An 18260-nucleotide genomic window follows, 5' to 3' on the forward strand; every position below is an offset into this window, starting at 1 on the left:
CTCGATCAAGAGCTTGCTGCGTTGGAGCTAGATGATGAATGGTAATGCCGTGGTCGATCATCAGCGCCGAAAGCCGAGGGATCAATGAGTAAGAAGCAAACGTTTCCATACAACATCCGTTAAAGACGATGGTGGCGTAGTGGACGAGATGGGCGTGCGTAATAAGCTACCTCTCTTTCAGACACTAGGTCCTCCTGGCGTCTTGTCCTACTCTTAACAAACTTCCCAGCTGGAGCGTACGTGGCACAGGAAGCAAAGTTCACGCGCGATGAATAACATCAGGGACAAAGGGGAGACGGGGCAAAGAAACTAAAGAGCATGCTGCAGATGGAAAGCTTCGATTCAGGATGTGATTCCTTGTGGTACATCGCAGTTAGAGGTAGCTAGCTGCAGCAATTCAGGTAGTGTGATTGTCAGCAGCGCCTGCGCCGCTCTTCTTTCGGATCTGTCCGTCGGTGTCACTGACCACGCATGACGTGCAAACGACGACCTGCTACCAAGAAAAAGTGCAGGCAGGCGTAGGATAAGCCGCTTGATGTGTCGCGGCACAGCTCATCCTGACGACGAGACGTACGCTCCAGCTTGCGAACGAGCGCTCGCACGTCGTGGTCGTGGCTGCTGCTTGTCGGGATACTCCAAACTCGTGTGTCGTGGCAAAATTAGAGGATCATGAACATGAATCATCCATCGACGCGGACATGTGTACGCACCGGTACACCGCCACGAAGCACTCGTACAGCTCATCTCGCCTTGCGGTGTATTAATTTAACCCAGAATCTAAAACGAGAGGGCTCTTGATCTAGCTCAACTCGAGAGCCCTCCCAGTTTGGAAGGGGAGAGGATGTCGAAAGGGGGAAAAGGCCAAAACAGGGGAAAAAAGGGTTAATATAATGAAGGTAAAAATCGAATAGAAGAAGTAACGACTTCAATCGGAAGACCTCCTCCTCTTCTTCTCCGATGTGCAACTCTGCTCCCCGGTGATAAACATTTAAAGATGACTTGAATTTGGGGTTGGGGTTATAAGATTCCGGGGTTTGGGATTTGGGGTTAAGAAGGGGATATGTGTGCCTACGGGATCTAAAGGGATGGTTATGATGGGAGGTTGCGGACCGACGATTGTGTTGGGTTATGGGCAGGATGGTGAAGCAGCACGCCTGTCGCGGTGGTGGAGAATGGTGGTTGAACGGTGCCGACCACGGGGGATCATATGCTTAGGCCGGATTAGAGCGAGAGCGGTCACCGGGGTAGTGGATATGGTGGCGGTGGCTGGAAGAGATAGGATGGAGATGGGGGATAGAGCTCATAAAAAAGGTAGTAAATCGTAGGAGGATGGAGAGGGAGATTGGCAGGAGAGGGGCAGGGAAGGACGTACGGTCAGCGGTGTCGGAGGCGACGCTGGTGAGGGAAGGCGGCCAGTGGGGTGAGATTCAGCAAGATTCGCAGGAGGGCACGAGCGGGTGGAGGTGGAGGAAGACGAGATAAGCGGAGGTGTGTTTTTCTTTTTTTCCATGCGATCAGCAGATGAATAAGATGGGGACAGGCTCTCCACAGAATGTAATCGCCAGAGCTCTCTCCCCCTAGTTGCCACCTTAATTTAATCTTCTAGTCATGATGTTGGTTCCGCTGCATGTGTAACTTATGGTACATACCCGCGGATACGTCTAGCAGCTTCGCGTACATGAGCCTCTTCCTATCCATCATGTTCACCAAAGACACTTAATATCAATCTTTCACAAGATAGTTTAGCCATGTAACTTGCAGCCCACTAGACCCAAATAATATAACCATTGTAGTCCACCCACTTTTCATCGTGGACATCCTTCAATATTTTCTTACACTTTTATGATAATGGAAGGATGGTTCCGGCTTCGGATCCCTCAAAAAAGAGATGCATCAGTATGCAGTTGCTACAATCACACTCAAAATTTAGACTATATTTTACTTAACATCATTGACCAGTAGGTAAAATGAAAGACCATTCGTGGAACACAAATAACTAGATAGTGATACTCTAGAAGATGGCAAGCCTCGACCAGCCCCTTCGGTCATCAATTTGTTGTAACAGAGCTCAACACCGATGCCAGTGTGACGTCTAGAAAGAACCTGCAAAAAAAAAATTCTATCTGCAAAAAAAAAATTTGTATGCAATTGCCAATCAAATAGCTGCAGCTCCTGCTAATAACAATAGATTGTGCTTCTGGCTCTCCTATTTGGACCAGTTATTAAACAAATATATTATGTGTTTACTGATGGGGCTACATGGAGAGCCCACAGCACCAGCAGCAGCTGAAGGGGAATCCAGCAACGGAGTATCAGCGTTCACTTTCTTGAACGGAGACGTGCCAGACCTTGCACGTTTCCGAGCGGCGAGACCACTAGGAGCGGGACCTTGTTTTGTCTTCTCCAACTGAGCGGTCGCAGAACCAGACCCAGATATGAGTTCACGGGTTTCCTCTTTGGCCTTAGCAATGTGTTTCTGAGAGTGGTAGAGCGTTTCGGAGGCACAATGTTGAAGCATTTGAAGACCTGATTCATCCGAGTCCCGCCAAGTTTCTGCCTTATTTCTTTAAATTCCGAGGGGGACTCCGGGGCCAGCAAAAATCAGCCCGGTCTTCGGTGACAGCCGCATCAACATCTGCCAGAGCACCAAAAGTTGTAAAGGCCAGTATTCACAAAAACAAAATGGGAAGGGTAAATAGACCGAAGGATACTCACTTTCCTCAATCAAATTGAAAGAAGCCCCGAAGTCACGCATGGGATAGGACGAGAAGCCTCTTTCCAACCCTTGATCGCCGAACTAGCTTTTGTAGGTGTAGGGAAATAGCCTTTTATTAGGTTATTATTGTGATTTTGGTGATTAATGATAATATAGTCAATGTGACTAATAATAAGTTTGTGAGTTTATATTTGTAGGCTTTTTAGATTCCATGGATAATGTCCATTAGCAAAGATATTCAAGTTATAGTAAAAATTTAGAGAGAATATTTTTATGGTGTCCAAATGACAGGTGAAACGAAGCAAAGCACGAAACAAAGAAAGAACTAAAAGAAGCTTTGAATTGGACGAGTTCAGCATGGAGCGGGGCTATGGATGAACCGACACTATGTAAAATACATTGGTTGGATCAACGCTGAGGAGAAGTCAAAAGAAATTCAGTAGAATGCACCGACTTTGTACCGGACTAAGTACCAGATGTTCGGTACTATGGCAAGAAGCGGTGGTGCAAACGTGCTTTGATTACTCAGAGAGCGTGTTTGTGTCTAGAAGGTTTTGGAAGAAATCCCTTCGGGACCGGATGAACTGATGAGGTGTTCATCAAAGCATCAGATCAATGATGCATGCAAAAGAAGACCAAGCGGAGAGAGGGGCCAACAGCTATACGCTGAAAAGGGGTACTAGATGAACCGATACCGACCTCAGTCAGTGTATTGGTTCATCCGGTACTACTGTAATTTTTCTAATCATTGGAGCAACAGCTACTTAGAGTTGCTGGGCTATTTATATCCCCTCTACTCGCTCATTTGGAGTAGTTGGAGTCTAAAGGAAGCTCATACACAGTGAAGAAAATATCTAAGCCACCATAGTGCTAAGTGATCACATCCCATACCTTTAGCACATGTTTAGTGAGTGTTAGTGCTAGGTTAGGCAAAGAGAAAATGAGAGAGCAAGGTGTAGCTGTCTTGTGTTTGGTTTTAGAATGAACCACCGCTATAATCTTGGTGTGCCAGCCTCTTAGAGTTGGAGTCTTTGTGGCTCGCTGACAAATCTTCGATCCTCTGGCTAGGTGTGGAGCGGTAAAGACAATCATGTTCGGGGGAGGAGGAGACCCCTCCTCCGTGGGAAGCTCCGTTGTGAAGACGGTGCCAAGGTGACTGGTGCAAGGGGTGGTGAGCATTGCCTCTATGCCAAGGTGCTCATCTACTTGGCAAGATCCTTAATGGCGAGATCAAGCCCTTGATCGGAAGAGACTCGGTGCCCGGGAGCATATCCTTGGTGGAGCTCCAACATAGACTAGGGGTGGCTTTTGCCCACTAAAACCATGGGGAAAAATGGACGTGCCGAGTTTGCATTTCTTCATCCCACTCCTTTACGTTTCCGCACTTCATACTTGCAAGTCGTGTGCTTTTACTTCCGTAGAGTAGTATTCTGTTAGAATTGACTCTAGGTTGCAGAACTCTTGTTGGGTGGGTTGAAATACTAGACAAACCATAGTTACATATGTATGTTTTAGTTTATGTCTTCTGCAATTTAGATGGAGACCAGTTAAGGTTTTACCTAATTCACCTCTTCCCCCGTACTGAGCCCGTTCGGAGATCACCTGCCCTTCAGTGTGAGAGTAGGTGAAAGTCTTAGATACGATGTGCAAAAGCAATTCCACTGGCCAAGGGCTCGATCTTAGATGCCTTCGTGACCCAGTAACACTGATTCAGGCGAATGAGAGTTCGGAGTGAGCTGGTGCAAGTACATGCTGTGCTGTTGACGGATAGCAACCAGCATAGGGTCTAGAGGGAACCGAAGTTCAGCAAATTAAGAACAGATCACGATACACTATCACTTCGTCAACCTCGGGCTCGGCAATGACCTGGTCTGGAGGGGGCGGTTGCACCGCCTGGCAGCTATCATTTTCTTTGCGACTAAGGGTCCGTTCGTTTCCGGGGTCTAAAGCCCCAAACATCTAAAGTTTAGAGGCCCGGCACCGAACCGGCCTCTAATCCGGCCTCTAATCGCGCGAGTGTCCTTCCTCTAGAGGCCGCGATTCTTTAGAGGGAGCGAGCACTCTAAAATTTTTTAGAGGCCTCTAAGGGGAAACGAACACATCCTAAGTTGGCAATGAAGATTTCATTCACCTTTCTGCACCCGAGGATGGTTGTTGGTTTATTCGGCACGCTAGGTTTAGGAGCCATTATTTCTGGTTGTGATAAGTACCTTCGGAGCGCGTTGCAGAATGAGAGGTCCGAAGGTATAGGTTTGTTGTCGTGCAGTAAAAACAGTGGGCGTTGGCATTTTTTAAAGGCAAGAGCAACGCTCCCACAATGTCTGGATGTTTTTACCCAAGCACTTAAGACAAAAACAAATGTAAAGCAAAAATGCTTTATTGTACACACGATATCGGGATAGTTAAAAATAAGGAAAGGGCAATTTTCATCATATTTCCTTTTGCAGGCTAGCCATCAACAGCAGACGAGCCGAAAGGTAGCGCTTCAGAGTGCTATGCACCAAGGTCAGGAACTCGGCCCATCGGAGAAGGCCCTCGAGCCCGAGGGTCTATTATTGTTGAGGACGCCATATTTGGCCATGTACTGAAGGATCATGATCGACCGAGGAGAAGACCTTCAGGGGATCCTCAGTCAAAGCGGAGCCATGAGTCAAAAGGCTTTCCAGGGACGTTCGACCAAAGGGCCTTCGTATGGCGAACACAAAAACGGATGAGCCGGAATATAGCGGAGGTCTTGTTCTAGGAAGATTCGCGGAGTAGAAGCATTAGCCTGGAAGGGTCGCAAGGCCTTCGGTCTCCCCTCTATGCGCCGAAGCTTTAGGGTTTGATAAGAGCTGAGCTATAAAGTTATAAAATGGCCTCTTGGGTCGGAATATTCTAATAATATAGCATTTAAGGGGTAAAAAGTTGTAATGTTCGAAATACCCTAATAAAGGTATTGGGACGGCTGATCTGAAGGTTAGTGCCAAATTCTACGGTGGATATTCTCTTCGTTTATTGTCTGATTGTCAATTCGTATTCTGACATTTCCATGGGCTAGTGTGATATCCGTTTATTCCGAAGGATATCTTCCACCAACAATAATTAGCACCCCTCTTTTTGAGTGCTTACGTACATGTCACCTTCTAAGATGGCTATTTAGGCTAATCATAGTGGGGTTTCATGGCGAGTTTTATGGCATTAATTACTATAACATATCAGCATTTTTGATGATGTGGCACTGATTTAATGAGGGAAGAGAAGGAACCAGTTTCATCCCCATGACACTCGGCTAACTCGTTTCTAAGACGTTGGAAATGGCGTAAAACGACCACTGTGACCGCCGTTGTTTCATAGGGATCCCGTGCGCCAATAGATCAACTAGCATTTAATTACACTGGTTAGCTTTGGAACCAGTGAAATGAAACTCTCCATTGAGGCATAGTATTTCATTCATTCCCTAAGCTGACGTGGCGTTTTTGGAAACAGGGATATGAAACCCCCCATTGTGATTAGCGTTAAAGGTTTCCATCAATGTTCTCCTAAATAAACGCTGAAGAGTTTTCAAAGCCGGAGCCACGCGGGATCAGGCACGTCCTGGAAGGGCTTGCCTGCAGCGGCGTCTTTCTGCTTCTTCGCCGGCGTCGAGTCCTCGTTGCGGTTAGGGTTGGTGTCGCTGATCCTGCGGAGTACTAATAGGCATGTTATCATCCGCTGATCTATCCAAACAGCATGGAGAGAAAATTATAAGACAAATAGACAGTGGATCTCAAATGTGATCGTGAGCGATCGCCGTGATTCCTCCTCTCCTCACCTGACCTTCCTCTTCCTGAGGAACCTATGCAGCGACGCCGCCCTCATCTGTGCATCGTCTACTTGATGAGGAACCTCGTAGAAGATGGCCATGGAGGCCTGCTTCTTCATCTCCGGCCTGAAACAAACCGAGAAGACCACCGTGAAACCAGACTCATCTAAAGAACGCATCATCAGCCCAAAGGGAGTAACGCTCACCTCTCCTGGGCCGGCTTCGCCACGGCGGCGCGGATGGGGAATAGCTGCATGATCCTCTCGTCGTCGTTCTCCTCGGGCGCCACCGGGAGCGCTGGCGCCTGGAACAAGCCGGCGAGGTCATCCATCTGCCCCCGGTGCTCCCTCATGTACTGCCGCAGGAGCGCGCACGTGACGGCGAACCTGCTCTTGCCGGAAGCGGCGGCCATCCCCCTCCCCGTCCTCGATCGGTGTCCCGTGGTGGGTTACTGTTGATCCCTTCTCTCTCTTGCGCGGGAGGCTCGGGTGCGTTTTCGTTTGCTTCTCTGCGTCTGGGTGAGCGAGGGAGCTCGTGAAATGCAAGGGTCTGGGTGTCTGGGAGCGGGCGAGCGGAGGGCCCGCGCGGGAGCGCGAGGGGGGCCTGGAGTCCGGCTACAGCCACACAGCCACACACTTATGTGCAATATAGTCTCGTTTCACTGTGTAATTTTAGGGTCCTTTCTCTATATATTCTCCTTTCTTCTAATTTTAGCATGTCTAAACTGTTGATAATTGTGTTATTCTTAGATTAGAGGCCGTCCGGAGTGGACTCAGGTTTATTAGGTTTCTAGCGTGGTTGTTTATATACTGGTGTGTCATGTGTGATTTCCATTGTTTTCAATTACTTCGAGAGGAATTTATGTGCTAGTATCAGCAGTGAAACAGAAAAGAACGTAAATTATTCCTTCTTTGCTACGGACAAAGCACTAGACATATTTTGGTGCTTTATTGCCAGTTTTTTGTCATGCAGCAGAAGAATGGCCATCATTTGCTACTTCTTTGATGCTATGGATACAGTGCTTTCCTCGCGTGGCATGCTATAGTGTTACTTCTTTTGTGACTTGCTATCGCGTGTTTGTCGATAAAAGACTTGTATTATTTCTACTACTTCTGCACGAGTGGGAGGAAAACACGCCTATTCTCTGTCCCCTCGACCACCCCCTCTCTCTTACACACACCACGACCTGAATAGTACATCACACCCTACATGCCCTTTCTAACATACTATATATGTGGGGAGATTGTACATGGAGCAAATTGTTGTTTGTGGCCATCTCAAGTATATCAACAACTAGAAATGGCAAGGAATAGCTAGAGAAATTTGTTGGTCTTGACAGCTCAAGTAGGCATGTAACAGGAGCAAGCTGTTCTGTGTCGCCATCAAATGATGCAGCAGTGGAATCTTCAAAGGACACATGACACAGCCCTGAAAGTTCACAGTACGAATCCATCATGTGCTCTGCTCAGGAAAACAAAAACTTTCTTCCATGGAAGATGTTAGCAGCTCGGCCATTCTAAGAGATAAACTGATTATTAATTATTTGAAACTTCGATTATTAATTTATTATGTTATATTATCAAGGGAATTTTAGCTAGTCTAAACTTAATTTCAGGGTCTGCGCTCTTCTGACCCTAGCTATATATCGCGTGGTTCCTAGCTAGATAGGCCACACTACATATACTTGCACAAACTGAAAGATCGAGAGGGAACTCAATGCAGGAGTTAGTGACGGTTTGGATCTATCAGTCTGTCTCGCTAACCATATACATGACGTGTTAGTGACGGTTTGAATCTGTCGGTCTGTCTCGCTGACCATATACATGACGTGCAAATGATAAGTGCTAACACTTGGCTTACACGGACGTTTAGCCTATTTACACACTGTAAACGTTACATAGTGGCTAGCAGTGTCTGTTTCATCAACTGTTTATCCCGTTTAGTAACCATTTAACATATTTAAATGGTCGTTTAGTACGAATAAATAGGTGACCAACTGTTTAGACACCAGTACAGATTACACACTAGTTCCGATTACACACTAGTACAGAAAATGGTCTTTGATCCTTAACATTAGTTTTGGCTGCTGTCGGACCCAGGACTAATGAAGGCTTTAGTCCCGGGTCCAACTGCTAGGAGGTGGCGGGGAGTTTTAGTCCCGGTTGGAGCCACCAACTGGACAGTTGGTGGCTCCAACCGGGACTAAAAGATCATTCACGGATTCATTCAAAGTCATATGTATTGTGTAGGTGGGGTGGTAAATAAGTTATATGCGAGATAAGAGGTCTTGGGTTCGAGTCTTAGGTGCGGAGTAAATTTTTTGGCTTGCACATACCCTTTAGTCCCGGGTGTGGGAACCGAAACTAATAATCCGGGTCTTTTATCCCGAATTTGTAGTCTTGGTTCCATAACCGGGACAACAATCCAATTCGGTACTAGTGACATTTAGACTCAGAACTAATTTAGGCATTAGTTCCAAGGTTGGGAACGGGGACAACAATCCAATTCTGTACAAGTGACATTTGGACTCGGGACAAATCTAGGCATTAGTCCCGGGTTCAACGGCTAGGCGGGGGATATTTAGTCTTAGTTGGAGCCACCAACCAGAACTAAATGATCATCGACGGGCTACTTTAGAATAAGCAAATCTCATCCAAATCCACATATGATTTGTAGATAGGGTGGTAAGAAAGGTATGCGTGAGACAAAAGATCTTGGGTTCTCAAATCCTCTAAACCGCAGAGTTTGGTTGACTTTTTAACAATTATTTTTTTAGCCCTACAGCAGACTTTAGTCCGGGTTGTTGGACTGGGACTAAAGAGGCGGGACCATTATTCCCTGACTCCTAGTCCCGGTTTCACTAAAAGGAGGGCTTACAGATAAAGCCACTGATAATGCGACACAGCTCTTTTTCGACTCTATCTAGCGAGCGAGAGCAGACACACCATGCTTATGGTATACCGCGTGCTTTAGCGGCAATTACTTATTCTAAACCGGCTAGACATGCATGATCACCTGAACTGGTATACCATAAGCAAAGTCCACCGCAAAGTGCATGATCACGACAATGCAAGTCCACCGCAAAGTGCAAACAAGCGACGTCTGTTGTCTTCCAGGCATGGAATACAAAACCGCTCAATAATCATGATTATCGGTGAAATTTATCGTTAGCGATGCTAGCTGAAAACGTAAACCGACTGGAATTTCGCTGGATTTCAATGAAAAATTCAAAAACTTAAAAAATTTATAAAAAATAGAGAATTTATTTTTATAAAAAACTAGACCTTCTCTTGATTCTAGAATATTATCACATGTTGAAAGCAGCAATTGTTTGCTTAGGGAAAAAATAATTTTATCTAACTACCCGTTACCATCCATTAACCCGTTAACCTGTTAACTCTTTCACCACACTGTGGCCTCACGAGGAAGGAGTGATGGTAGTATGTCGCCTATTAGATTTACCGGAGAGACAGATTTCACCCATGCCACATAAGATCAAGATCATGGTCAACCCATGTCACAACGGAGGACGACAAGCAACCGACATCGATCTGATCCTCGGAAAGGTGATAGCTCCAGCTCAGTGAGTTCAACCTTTAGCTATCCACGTCTACCCTCCTACCCATATCCATACCCACAACCATACCCGTATCCGTACCCACAACCATATTCACACCCACCACCATATCCAAGCCACTTCATTCAACTACCGGTACATCTTGGCATGAGCACTAGTGGTCAGATTGGTGAATTACAGGTATGTATGTACATATATTACAATTTCATCATTACATCATTATGTATTCCCCTCTTATTTGAGTTCATTTCAATATTTAGGAATATTATTATGGATATCACACGTACCAGCAAGAAGAGACCGAAGAATGATTAAATTGATATGCCGAATGCCTTCATGTATGGACTATGTGCTTGCTAGTTTGTATGTGGTTTTTATAGACTATGTACTCGTTTCTATGCACTATGAGATTTGTATGAACTATGCACTCTTTTAGTTCCGTGAACTATGAAGTTTGTATAGACTATGCACTCGTTTGTTACTTCGTGGTTTGTATATACGTGCAAATTCATGTGTTTTATGCAATTTTATGGGCAAAATATGTAAACATGTTTATTTTTTAGGCAATTCTATATGCAAAATTGTGCATGTATATGTAATTTATCTAATATAATATAATACATAACTAAAAAATTAAATGCTATCAAACCTTTATTTTTTTCCATTGCCAAAACACATTTTCAGTAGGCGAAGTGATAAATCATTCAGTTTGCATCGATTATCGACGATAAATTGTTGATTTTCATTTTTTTTAAATTTAGATCTCTTTACCGATCGGTTTTGACGATTTTTCACCGATTTTCCACCGATTATCGTTACCGGAGCTCACTGATAAATGCTGCATCACCGGTAATATAATCCTTGCTTCCACGACATGGGCACGCTTCAGTAGCTAGTTCATCGATCTCCTGATCTTGCCGTGTGTTTTGCTAATCTCCCCGCTGCCATCTCAGATCTCTCGCGCGTCGGAACTGACCAGACCGGATGTCGCCATGCGTGCACGCTCCCGCACCGCCGAACCCCCTGTCTTAATTTGCCGTACACGGTGTGCATAGGATAGTGAATTGGTGGCACCGAAATGTACCAAGTTTCTTGCTGTCCTTGGACTTTGCTATTCCCTCCGTCCAAAAAAGAATGCAATTTTTGCTTCCCGTGAAGTCATACAGTTTCAAATTTATACAAAATAATATTAACGTTTATGTTACAAAATAAGTATTATTAGACTAACCATGTAATATATTTTTATACTAAATATATTTGGAGATATAAATTTTAGTAATTTTTTGTATAACTTCTATTTGAAACTGTTTGACTCATCGGGAAGCGAGAGTTGCATTTTTTTTTGACGGAGGGAGTAATAAATTAAGTAATAGAGCGTGGTAAGTATTCCTTCTCCTGAAGATACATACTTACTACTACTCCCTTCATTTTTAGATGTACACTACTACACAATCACTCATTAGTCCCTGTTAGGAACCGGCTTTAGTCCCGATTTTCCAATCGGGTCTGCCAATCCGAGACTAATGTGCCAAACTTTTTTATCCCGGCAGCTATTCAACCAGGACTAATGTAATTTTTCAGCGCCTGGCCAGGTCGTCCATGCCGCCGCTCGCTAGGTCTAGCCGCGCCGCCCGCTAGGGTCTGGCCATGCCATCCCCGCCGCTCGCATCCCCTCCCGTTGCCATCGCATCCTCTACCAGTAGTGTCGATAATCATTCGAAGAATTAATCATCAAATTTGAATCGATCGATACAAAATCAATAAATTCCGCAAATCATTCAAATAACCCATCTTAAGATAGATACAATCCATACAATCCCACATGCATCTCCATTTCAAGAAAGTATGAAGAAAAAGAAAAATCATCATGGCCGGCTTCCGCAGCGGCGGCAGCGGCTAGCGGCAGCCCGCACGCTTCTGAGATGAGAGAGGATAAGGTAGAGAGGGATGAGAGGTAGAGACATGAGAGGGGTAGACTGTAGAGAGATAAGAGAGAGGAGCTGGTCAGGGACTTAGAAATATTAAGGAGCGAGAGGCCGGCCATCTTTTTTGTCCGGGGTGGTTGTTTCCACCAGGGCTAAAACCTCTCTTTTAGTCTTGGTGGGTACTATCAACCGGGATAATTGGCCCGCGGTTGGAGGCACCAACTGAAACTAATGAGGGACTTTTAGTCCCGGTTGGTGGCTCCAACCGAGACTAAATGTCCCTCCCGTTCCTGTTCGGCTCTTAGCTGTTGGACCTGTGACTAATGCTTTCATTACTCTTAGACCCAATGTAGACCGCGATAAATGACAAAAATGAAAGATGGTTTCTGTACTAGTGGTATGGCAACAAATGAGTATTTTATTGCCTCCATTGGCCCATTATAATATTAAAATATCAAACTTTAAAAATTTAGACTAACAGTTAGTTGAACTAGTAATGAAAGCCAATGTATCCTAATTTTGTTGGTGCACGTAGCTATGCCAATATATCCTAATTTCACAAAATATTTTCAATATGTCATTGGTTGATACATTCTAAGATAACCGATGGTCAAAGTAGACTAGTAATCTTTTTTTAATGTCTAATACCAAGGACTATATAAAGAAACAATTATGGTGGTTTGTTTCACATTTTATTAGAAAATTGGAAATCGTTCCGGCCTACTAATGTAAGTATGTAAACCTCGCAATCGATTCCAACAGCTCGCATTTTATGCTAATAGTTGTGTTTCATTTTCTGAAATGGGTGTCGGTGTTTAACCTTCACACCGAGGGATACTTCCAAAGTGGTAGGCATTATAATCAGCTGATTTTAGTTGATTGCTTACCAAATTCATATCGACCTTTTAGCCGATACTCTCTTGAAACGGTTCCGAAATCAAGTCGATACATTCTGACATTTGGCATTGCCTAATTACAGCTGGCACGTCTAGCACTGGAGCCTGCGACGGAGTAAAGTAAATTTTCCAGGTCCTCGTGTCGGGTGACGCAGGAAGCCGAGTTGGTTTTCTGCGTCAACAGTATGGGAAAGGTATAATTTGTTAAGACGTGCTGTGAAAGGAGGTTAAATGTTGCCTATAAATAATATTCCTAGCTATTGAGAAAGACAACATAAACGGCCGCAAATGATGGGTCTAAATTTATCTTTTTTGACCATTGGGATTTTTAAAACATCGCTGTGGAGTTTTTTCTTTTTGGCCTGTAGTGGATGCCTAGTTTGGGCAAAATATTTTTAAGAAACCATAACGAGAAGCAGATAGTAATGGGCCAAGGCCCAACTGGAGTTAGGATGCGTTCGTTTCCTACTCTCTAAATTTTAGACCTATCACATCAAAAAGAATCTTATCATTTAGAAATATTAAATAAAATCTAATTACAAAACTTTTTGCACAGATGGATGCTAATTCACGAGACAAATTTAATGAACCTAACTAATCCATAATTTGCCACAGTGATGCTACAGTAATCATCCGCTAATCATGGACTAATATACCTCATTAGATTCGTCTCGCGAATTAGCCCTGGGGTTCTGCAATTAGTTTTGTAATTAGACTTTATTTAATACTTCTGAATGACAAGATTTTCTTTGATGTGACCCCTCCAAACTTTAGACTCTAGGAAACGAACACACCCTTAGTTCCACAAAAATGTTAATTTGCTTGGATAAGTTTTGAGGTGGGGTTACGGGACTGGGCTTCGGAAATATATTACCCAATGCCCAACTGTGTCACGAAGGCAGAAGGCCATGAAAGCATCAAATGGAACCAAGTAATTTACAGGTAGGGCTCAAAGTTAAGTTGCGCAAACTTTGGCAATCACAAACCACTGGAATTAAGTAACCTGAGAAAACTTTAGCAGGACTGCAGAAAAAAGAAATATACATCCCTTCACATCTATCTATATTATAGGCTTTCCTGTCAGTATTTCAATGGGATTGTGTCCAGTTGAGGAGGATAAATCCCAAGACCAGTGAAATTAAAAAAAGAGAAATTAGTCTTGTCATTATCTATCACAAAAATAATGTCTCAATAACAGGTGATGAGTCTAGGACCATATGTAAGTAACACCACTTGAGGTGCGTAATGAAATGTGTGAACTTCCATTGTATGAAAGGATCGAGGCCCAACAAGAAGGATGAATTGGATCCTTTTCAATATCTACCAAATATTTAAACTACCACTAGTGTTGCCCAATTTTGGCCGGTCCTGAGTTTTCAGGGGCCCCAAGGCGAAACTAAAACCCAGGGCCCTTCAATAAATACTTTTTTCTAACATTTATAGATGAGAAATCATGGATGGTTTGTACATAGAACTCAAATCCAAATATTACGCGTTCCTCACTGAGTCACCAATGTCCAATAAATTGATTATCAATGATATATTGTAACGAAGGTTCAATATTCAAATATGAAATACCAATTAATCCAATTCCTTGAGCCGGTGTGTACCAGGGCCAGCCATGGGCAAAAATTGAAAGTTCCTACCTCGCTCCCTCCTCCAATTCCTGCCTTGCTTCTTGGTTGCTTGGATGCGGCCCTGCACGACGGTGCGGGGAGATAGGAACTGTAGGGAGATGGACTGACTGAGGATAGAGGGTCGGAGGCACGACCATCAGACACACGATCAATGCAAGATGATGGCCGGTATGCCTGCGAGTCCATGAATTGTGATCGGCCGCGGCGGCGAGGGGATGAACCACTGACGCGCTGCTTGGCGCTTGCATGCTGCCTTTCCGTGACGCGCCAATCGCCCAAAAAATAGAGACGAAATCACAAAAATCAAAGAGAGAAGCAGGCTCTCCGTTGTACTTGGGCCCCAGTATACGCGCGTATCAATCTACTTATACCTACTGCATACGTACGTACCCGGGGGCCCTTTATTTTGGGGCCCAGGGCGGCTGCCCCTCTTGCGCCCCCCCCCCCCCCCCCCCCACACCGGGCCCGTGCCCAATCTATGAATTTTGAACCTATTAACTAGAGCACACTAACATTGACATCCTAGGTAGGTAAACACACTAACATGCTCATATTGCCTAGTAAAAAACACACAGCCTCACAGGCGTCGGTTCAACCGGTCACACTAAACTATGAACAGTAGCCGTTAAACCCTAACAGTCTTCTTGGCTGACATCATTGCACCGACGGTTTACACCGACGCTCGTCGGTATAACCAGTGCTGAAGAGATTCTTGTTGAGGCATTCAGCCTCAACTCCAAATGCTTCTGTACAAGTAACCTACCAAAGCACCGATGCCTTTGTTGATACGTTTAACCGGTGCTATAGCCTTTCTTGACCCAGTCTCCTGCAACTCCAAAATGCTCTTGGTATTAGTAACCGACCATTGCCCTGACACCTTTGACAAAACCGTCGGTTTAACCAATGCAGATGACTTGATCGCCATATGAAGATTCCTATGCACCAATATGTTATAAAACAAGGGCATCGGTTTAACTGACCCGTTGAATGTTTTTGCCACTTCTGCAATTCACTTGAGTTGAGTTCTTCTTCGAGTTTCTTCTTCTTCCACATGTTGCTTTAACTTCTTTGAGCTGCCTAGTACTGAGCTTGAGCAAGTGTACATATTTTTAAGGCCAACTTTCACTAGGTCAAGTGTCCTTCTTCTCCTTGTGACACTTGATACTAGAAAAGTCCTTAATCTTCATGTCCGAGTCTTGACACACATATCAATGAGAATTGAGGGGTCTCCTTTCATATTTCATATGTGACCTTCAAAACATAAGATAGTCATATACGGTTGTCATTAATCACTGAAACTTACCATATGCATTTATCGGCCTAGATGCGTTCATTGTAATATGACGTGCATGTGGTTGAGCATCTGCATGTGCAATTGTTTCTTAAATGGAATATCATTTCAACTAATTGTCACATAATTTACTTAAGAATGTACTCCTCAAATAGAAAAAATACGACAAGAAAAACAAAGTTCAGTTTGTTAGGTTCTTTGTGTTGAAATGTACACACCTAGGTTCGAGTCCCTAACTATGCATGAATATTTTCACATTTTTAACTAATTATTATTTATGTGCCGACACTGTGTGGTCACTTTATGCATATGTATTGAGACTATGCTTGTGTATGTGGTTTAAAAAAAAGTACAATTATGTTGTGACTAGAGCTGTAGCCGTATCTGTGTAGTGCAAACCAGATGTGACATCTAAGAAGCTAACACTAAAACAATAGCCAGAAGTTAACAGATTTATATTTTGTAGCTCTAGTTGCTAGATAACACATATGCTCTAGAATAGAGCACCTGCTAGATAACACTTGTTGATGCTTATGTTCTAAAAAATGTGGCAAGTCTAAAGCAACTATCATCACAGCACTTAACTATAATTCATCATAGTAGACATCTACACTTAACTGTAATTCATCATAATAAGCATCTACACTCGCTATACCAAATTTCAGAAATCAATTGGGCAAATGACATCAATAGTATTCACTTGCAGCTTGAAAGCATAGACTACTAGTTGAAACTTTCTTGAGACCTTACCATGAGATTTACACTGAATGCCATTCTGACAGGAACAAGACAATTTTACAATTTAATTGGTGGTACAATAGCTGGAAAGATATAGCTGAATTGAAATACATCTGGAAAGATTTTAGAGATATGACCTTAGTACTGGTACTGACATGGAATAAATGGTTTGCTAATCTCATCCGTAACTAAACAAGGAAAGCAGTAATTGCTCGGGGAGACTCACAAGGCTCACAAGGGGTCGCGCAGCGCGAGCTCGAAGGAGGAGGAGGACATACCCCAACGCCTACAGCCCCAAGAGCTCAGCTCCAGCTGATGCTTCCGCACAACGGCACAAGAGCCCGAATGCCTCGTGGGCTAGATCTGCAAAAATCACACAGGGATCCTACATGCCGCCAGCTGCTCCATCACGGCTCCTCACCTGCACTTGTGCACACGTGGATCCTGCGTACCTGTCGCTCCTCCACCACGCCATCTCACCTGCACTTGGTGGTGCAGGATGAGAGCAGACGGTGGTGCCGGCACCGGCGCTGGGGCCGTGCAGATGGCGCCCCGGGGCGGGTGCGGACAGCGGCGCCGGGGTCAGAGGAGACGTCGACGCCAGGGCGAGGAGAAGCTCGGCGACGGCGCTGCGGTGAGACAATATGCGGCGCGGCGGCGGCGGCGGCGGCGGCGCTGCAGTAGAGACGAGATGCGGACGGCAGCACTGCTGCTGTGCGGACGAGACGGGAGGCGGGCGCTTGTGGCTAGGGTTAGCCCTCCCCGATGGTTTTATACATCGAGACGCGAGCGCGTACCTGTTCGGCTGATTGAAACGCCATAGCGGCCCAGGCCCACGTTAGTTGCTTGTTTTGCTTCGCACTCCGTGGCAACAGCCAATTTTTCTGTCGGTTTATTACTACGCACAGAGAAATTCAAATTTTCTGTGTGTTTTTGCCCTGACGCACAGACAAATTTATTTTCTCTGTGTGTTTTGTTATAACCGACAGATTAATATTAATTTTCCTGTGTGTTATTGCAAAAAACGACAGAAAAATTCATCACACACAGAGGAATCTTGGTTTCCAGTAGTGGTGAGACGGCACAACTAAACAACCTTCAGCCTCACAAATAAAAGAGACAACTGAAACCATGCGAGAATTCTTACCTCGCAGTTTCCTGCAAGAATATCCGGTACTTCCGCGTAGAGGTAGAGGAAAGCTTAATCTATCGAATATCCGGTTGGGATTAGACGATGTGAAGCCAGAGTGGTTGTTGGCGTCAGGCCAACTTCATGATTAAGCTTCACCTTTTCTGCCTGGCTAGACACGTTTCAATCCGGTTTGGCCTATAAGCCAATCAAGCTAAACAAAATTATTTCAAAGAGGAAGAAAAAAACGCAAAGATTAGACAACACATCAACGCTGTCAAATTTTTAATATTAACAGCGCTTTTTTGACTAAAGATAGCACTTTTTTTGTCCTAAAAGTTTCTAGAAGCGAACGGGCCACACAACTCGGATCGATGCAAGTGGTTGAAGTGTAAACAAGGTAAAACATGACACATGTATGCATGTGATGTGGCGACAATCATCATTTACGCTGTCATTGCAAGGATTATGACAGCATCAAGTTGGTAATCAGTTTGCAAGGATGAGAAGCCTAGCAGACTAGCAGTAATCTGAAATGTAGTGTTCTGATGCGTTATTCTCATGTGT

General features: G+C 44.5%; 1 protein-coding gene and 1 long non-coding RNA gene across 3 annotated transcripts; both read right to left on the reverse strand.

The window, feature by feature from the left end:
- Positions 1-6259: 6259 nt before the first annotated feature.
- Positions 6260-6912, reverse strand: LOC112872983 (protein TIFY 11d-like). Its single transcript, XM_025936016.1, has 3 exons — positions 6707-6912; positions 6510-6626; positions 6260-6377 (listed from the first exon to the last, which is right to left on the reverse strand). The coding sequence occupies exons 1-3, from the start codon at positions 6910-6912 to the stop codon at positions 6260-6262; spliced, it is 441 nt and encodes a 146-aa protein (XP_025791801.1).
- Positions 6913-14373: 7461 nt separating this feature from the next.
- On the reverse strand, positions 14374-17293 carry LOC112877854. Of its 2 annotated transcripts, none has more exons than XR_003225573.1 (2): positions 16791-17293; positions 14374-15786 (listed from the first exon to the last, which is right to left on the reverse strand). It is a non-coding gene; the product is annotated as an uncharacterized LOC112877854 (long non-coding RNA). The 2 variants fall into 2 exon arrangements; XR_003225574.1 differs by having other exon boundaries at positions 14374-15898.
- Positions 17294-18260: the final 967 nt, after the last annotated feature.

Source organism: Panicum hallii, chromosome 9 (assembly GCF_002211085.1).
Source record: "Panicum hallii strain FIL2 chromosome 9, PHallii_v3.1, whole genome shotgun sequence".
Classification (NCBI taxonomy): domain Eukaryota; kingdom Viridiplantae; phylum Streptophyta; class Magnoliopsida; order Poales; family Poaceae; genus Panicum; species Panicum hallii.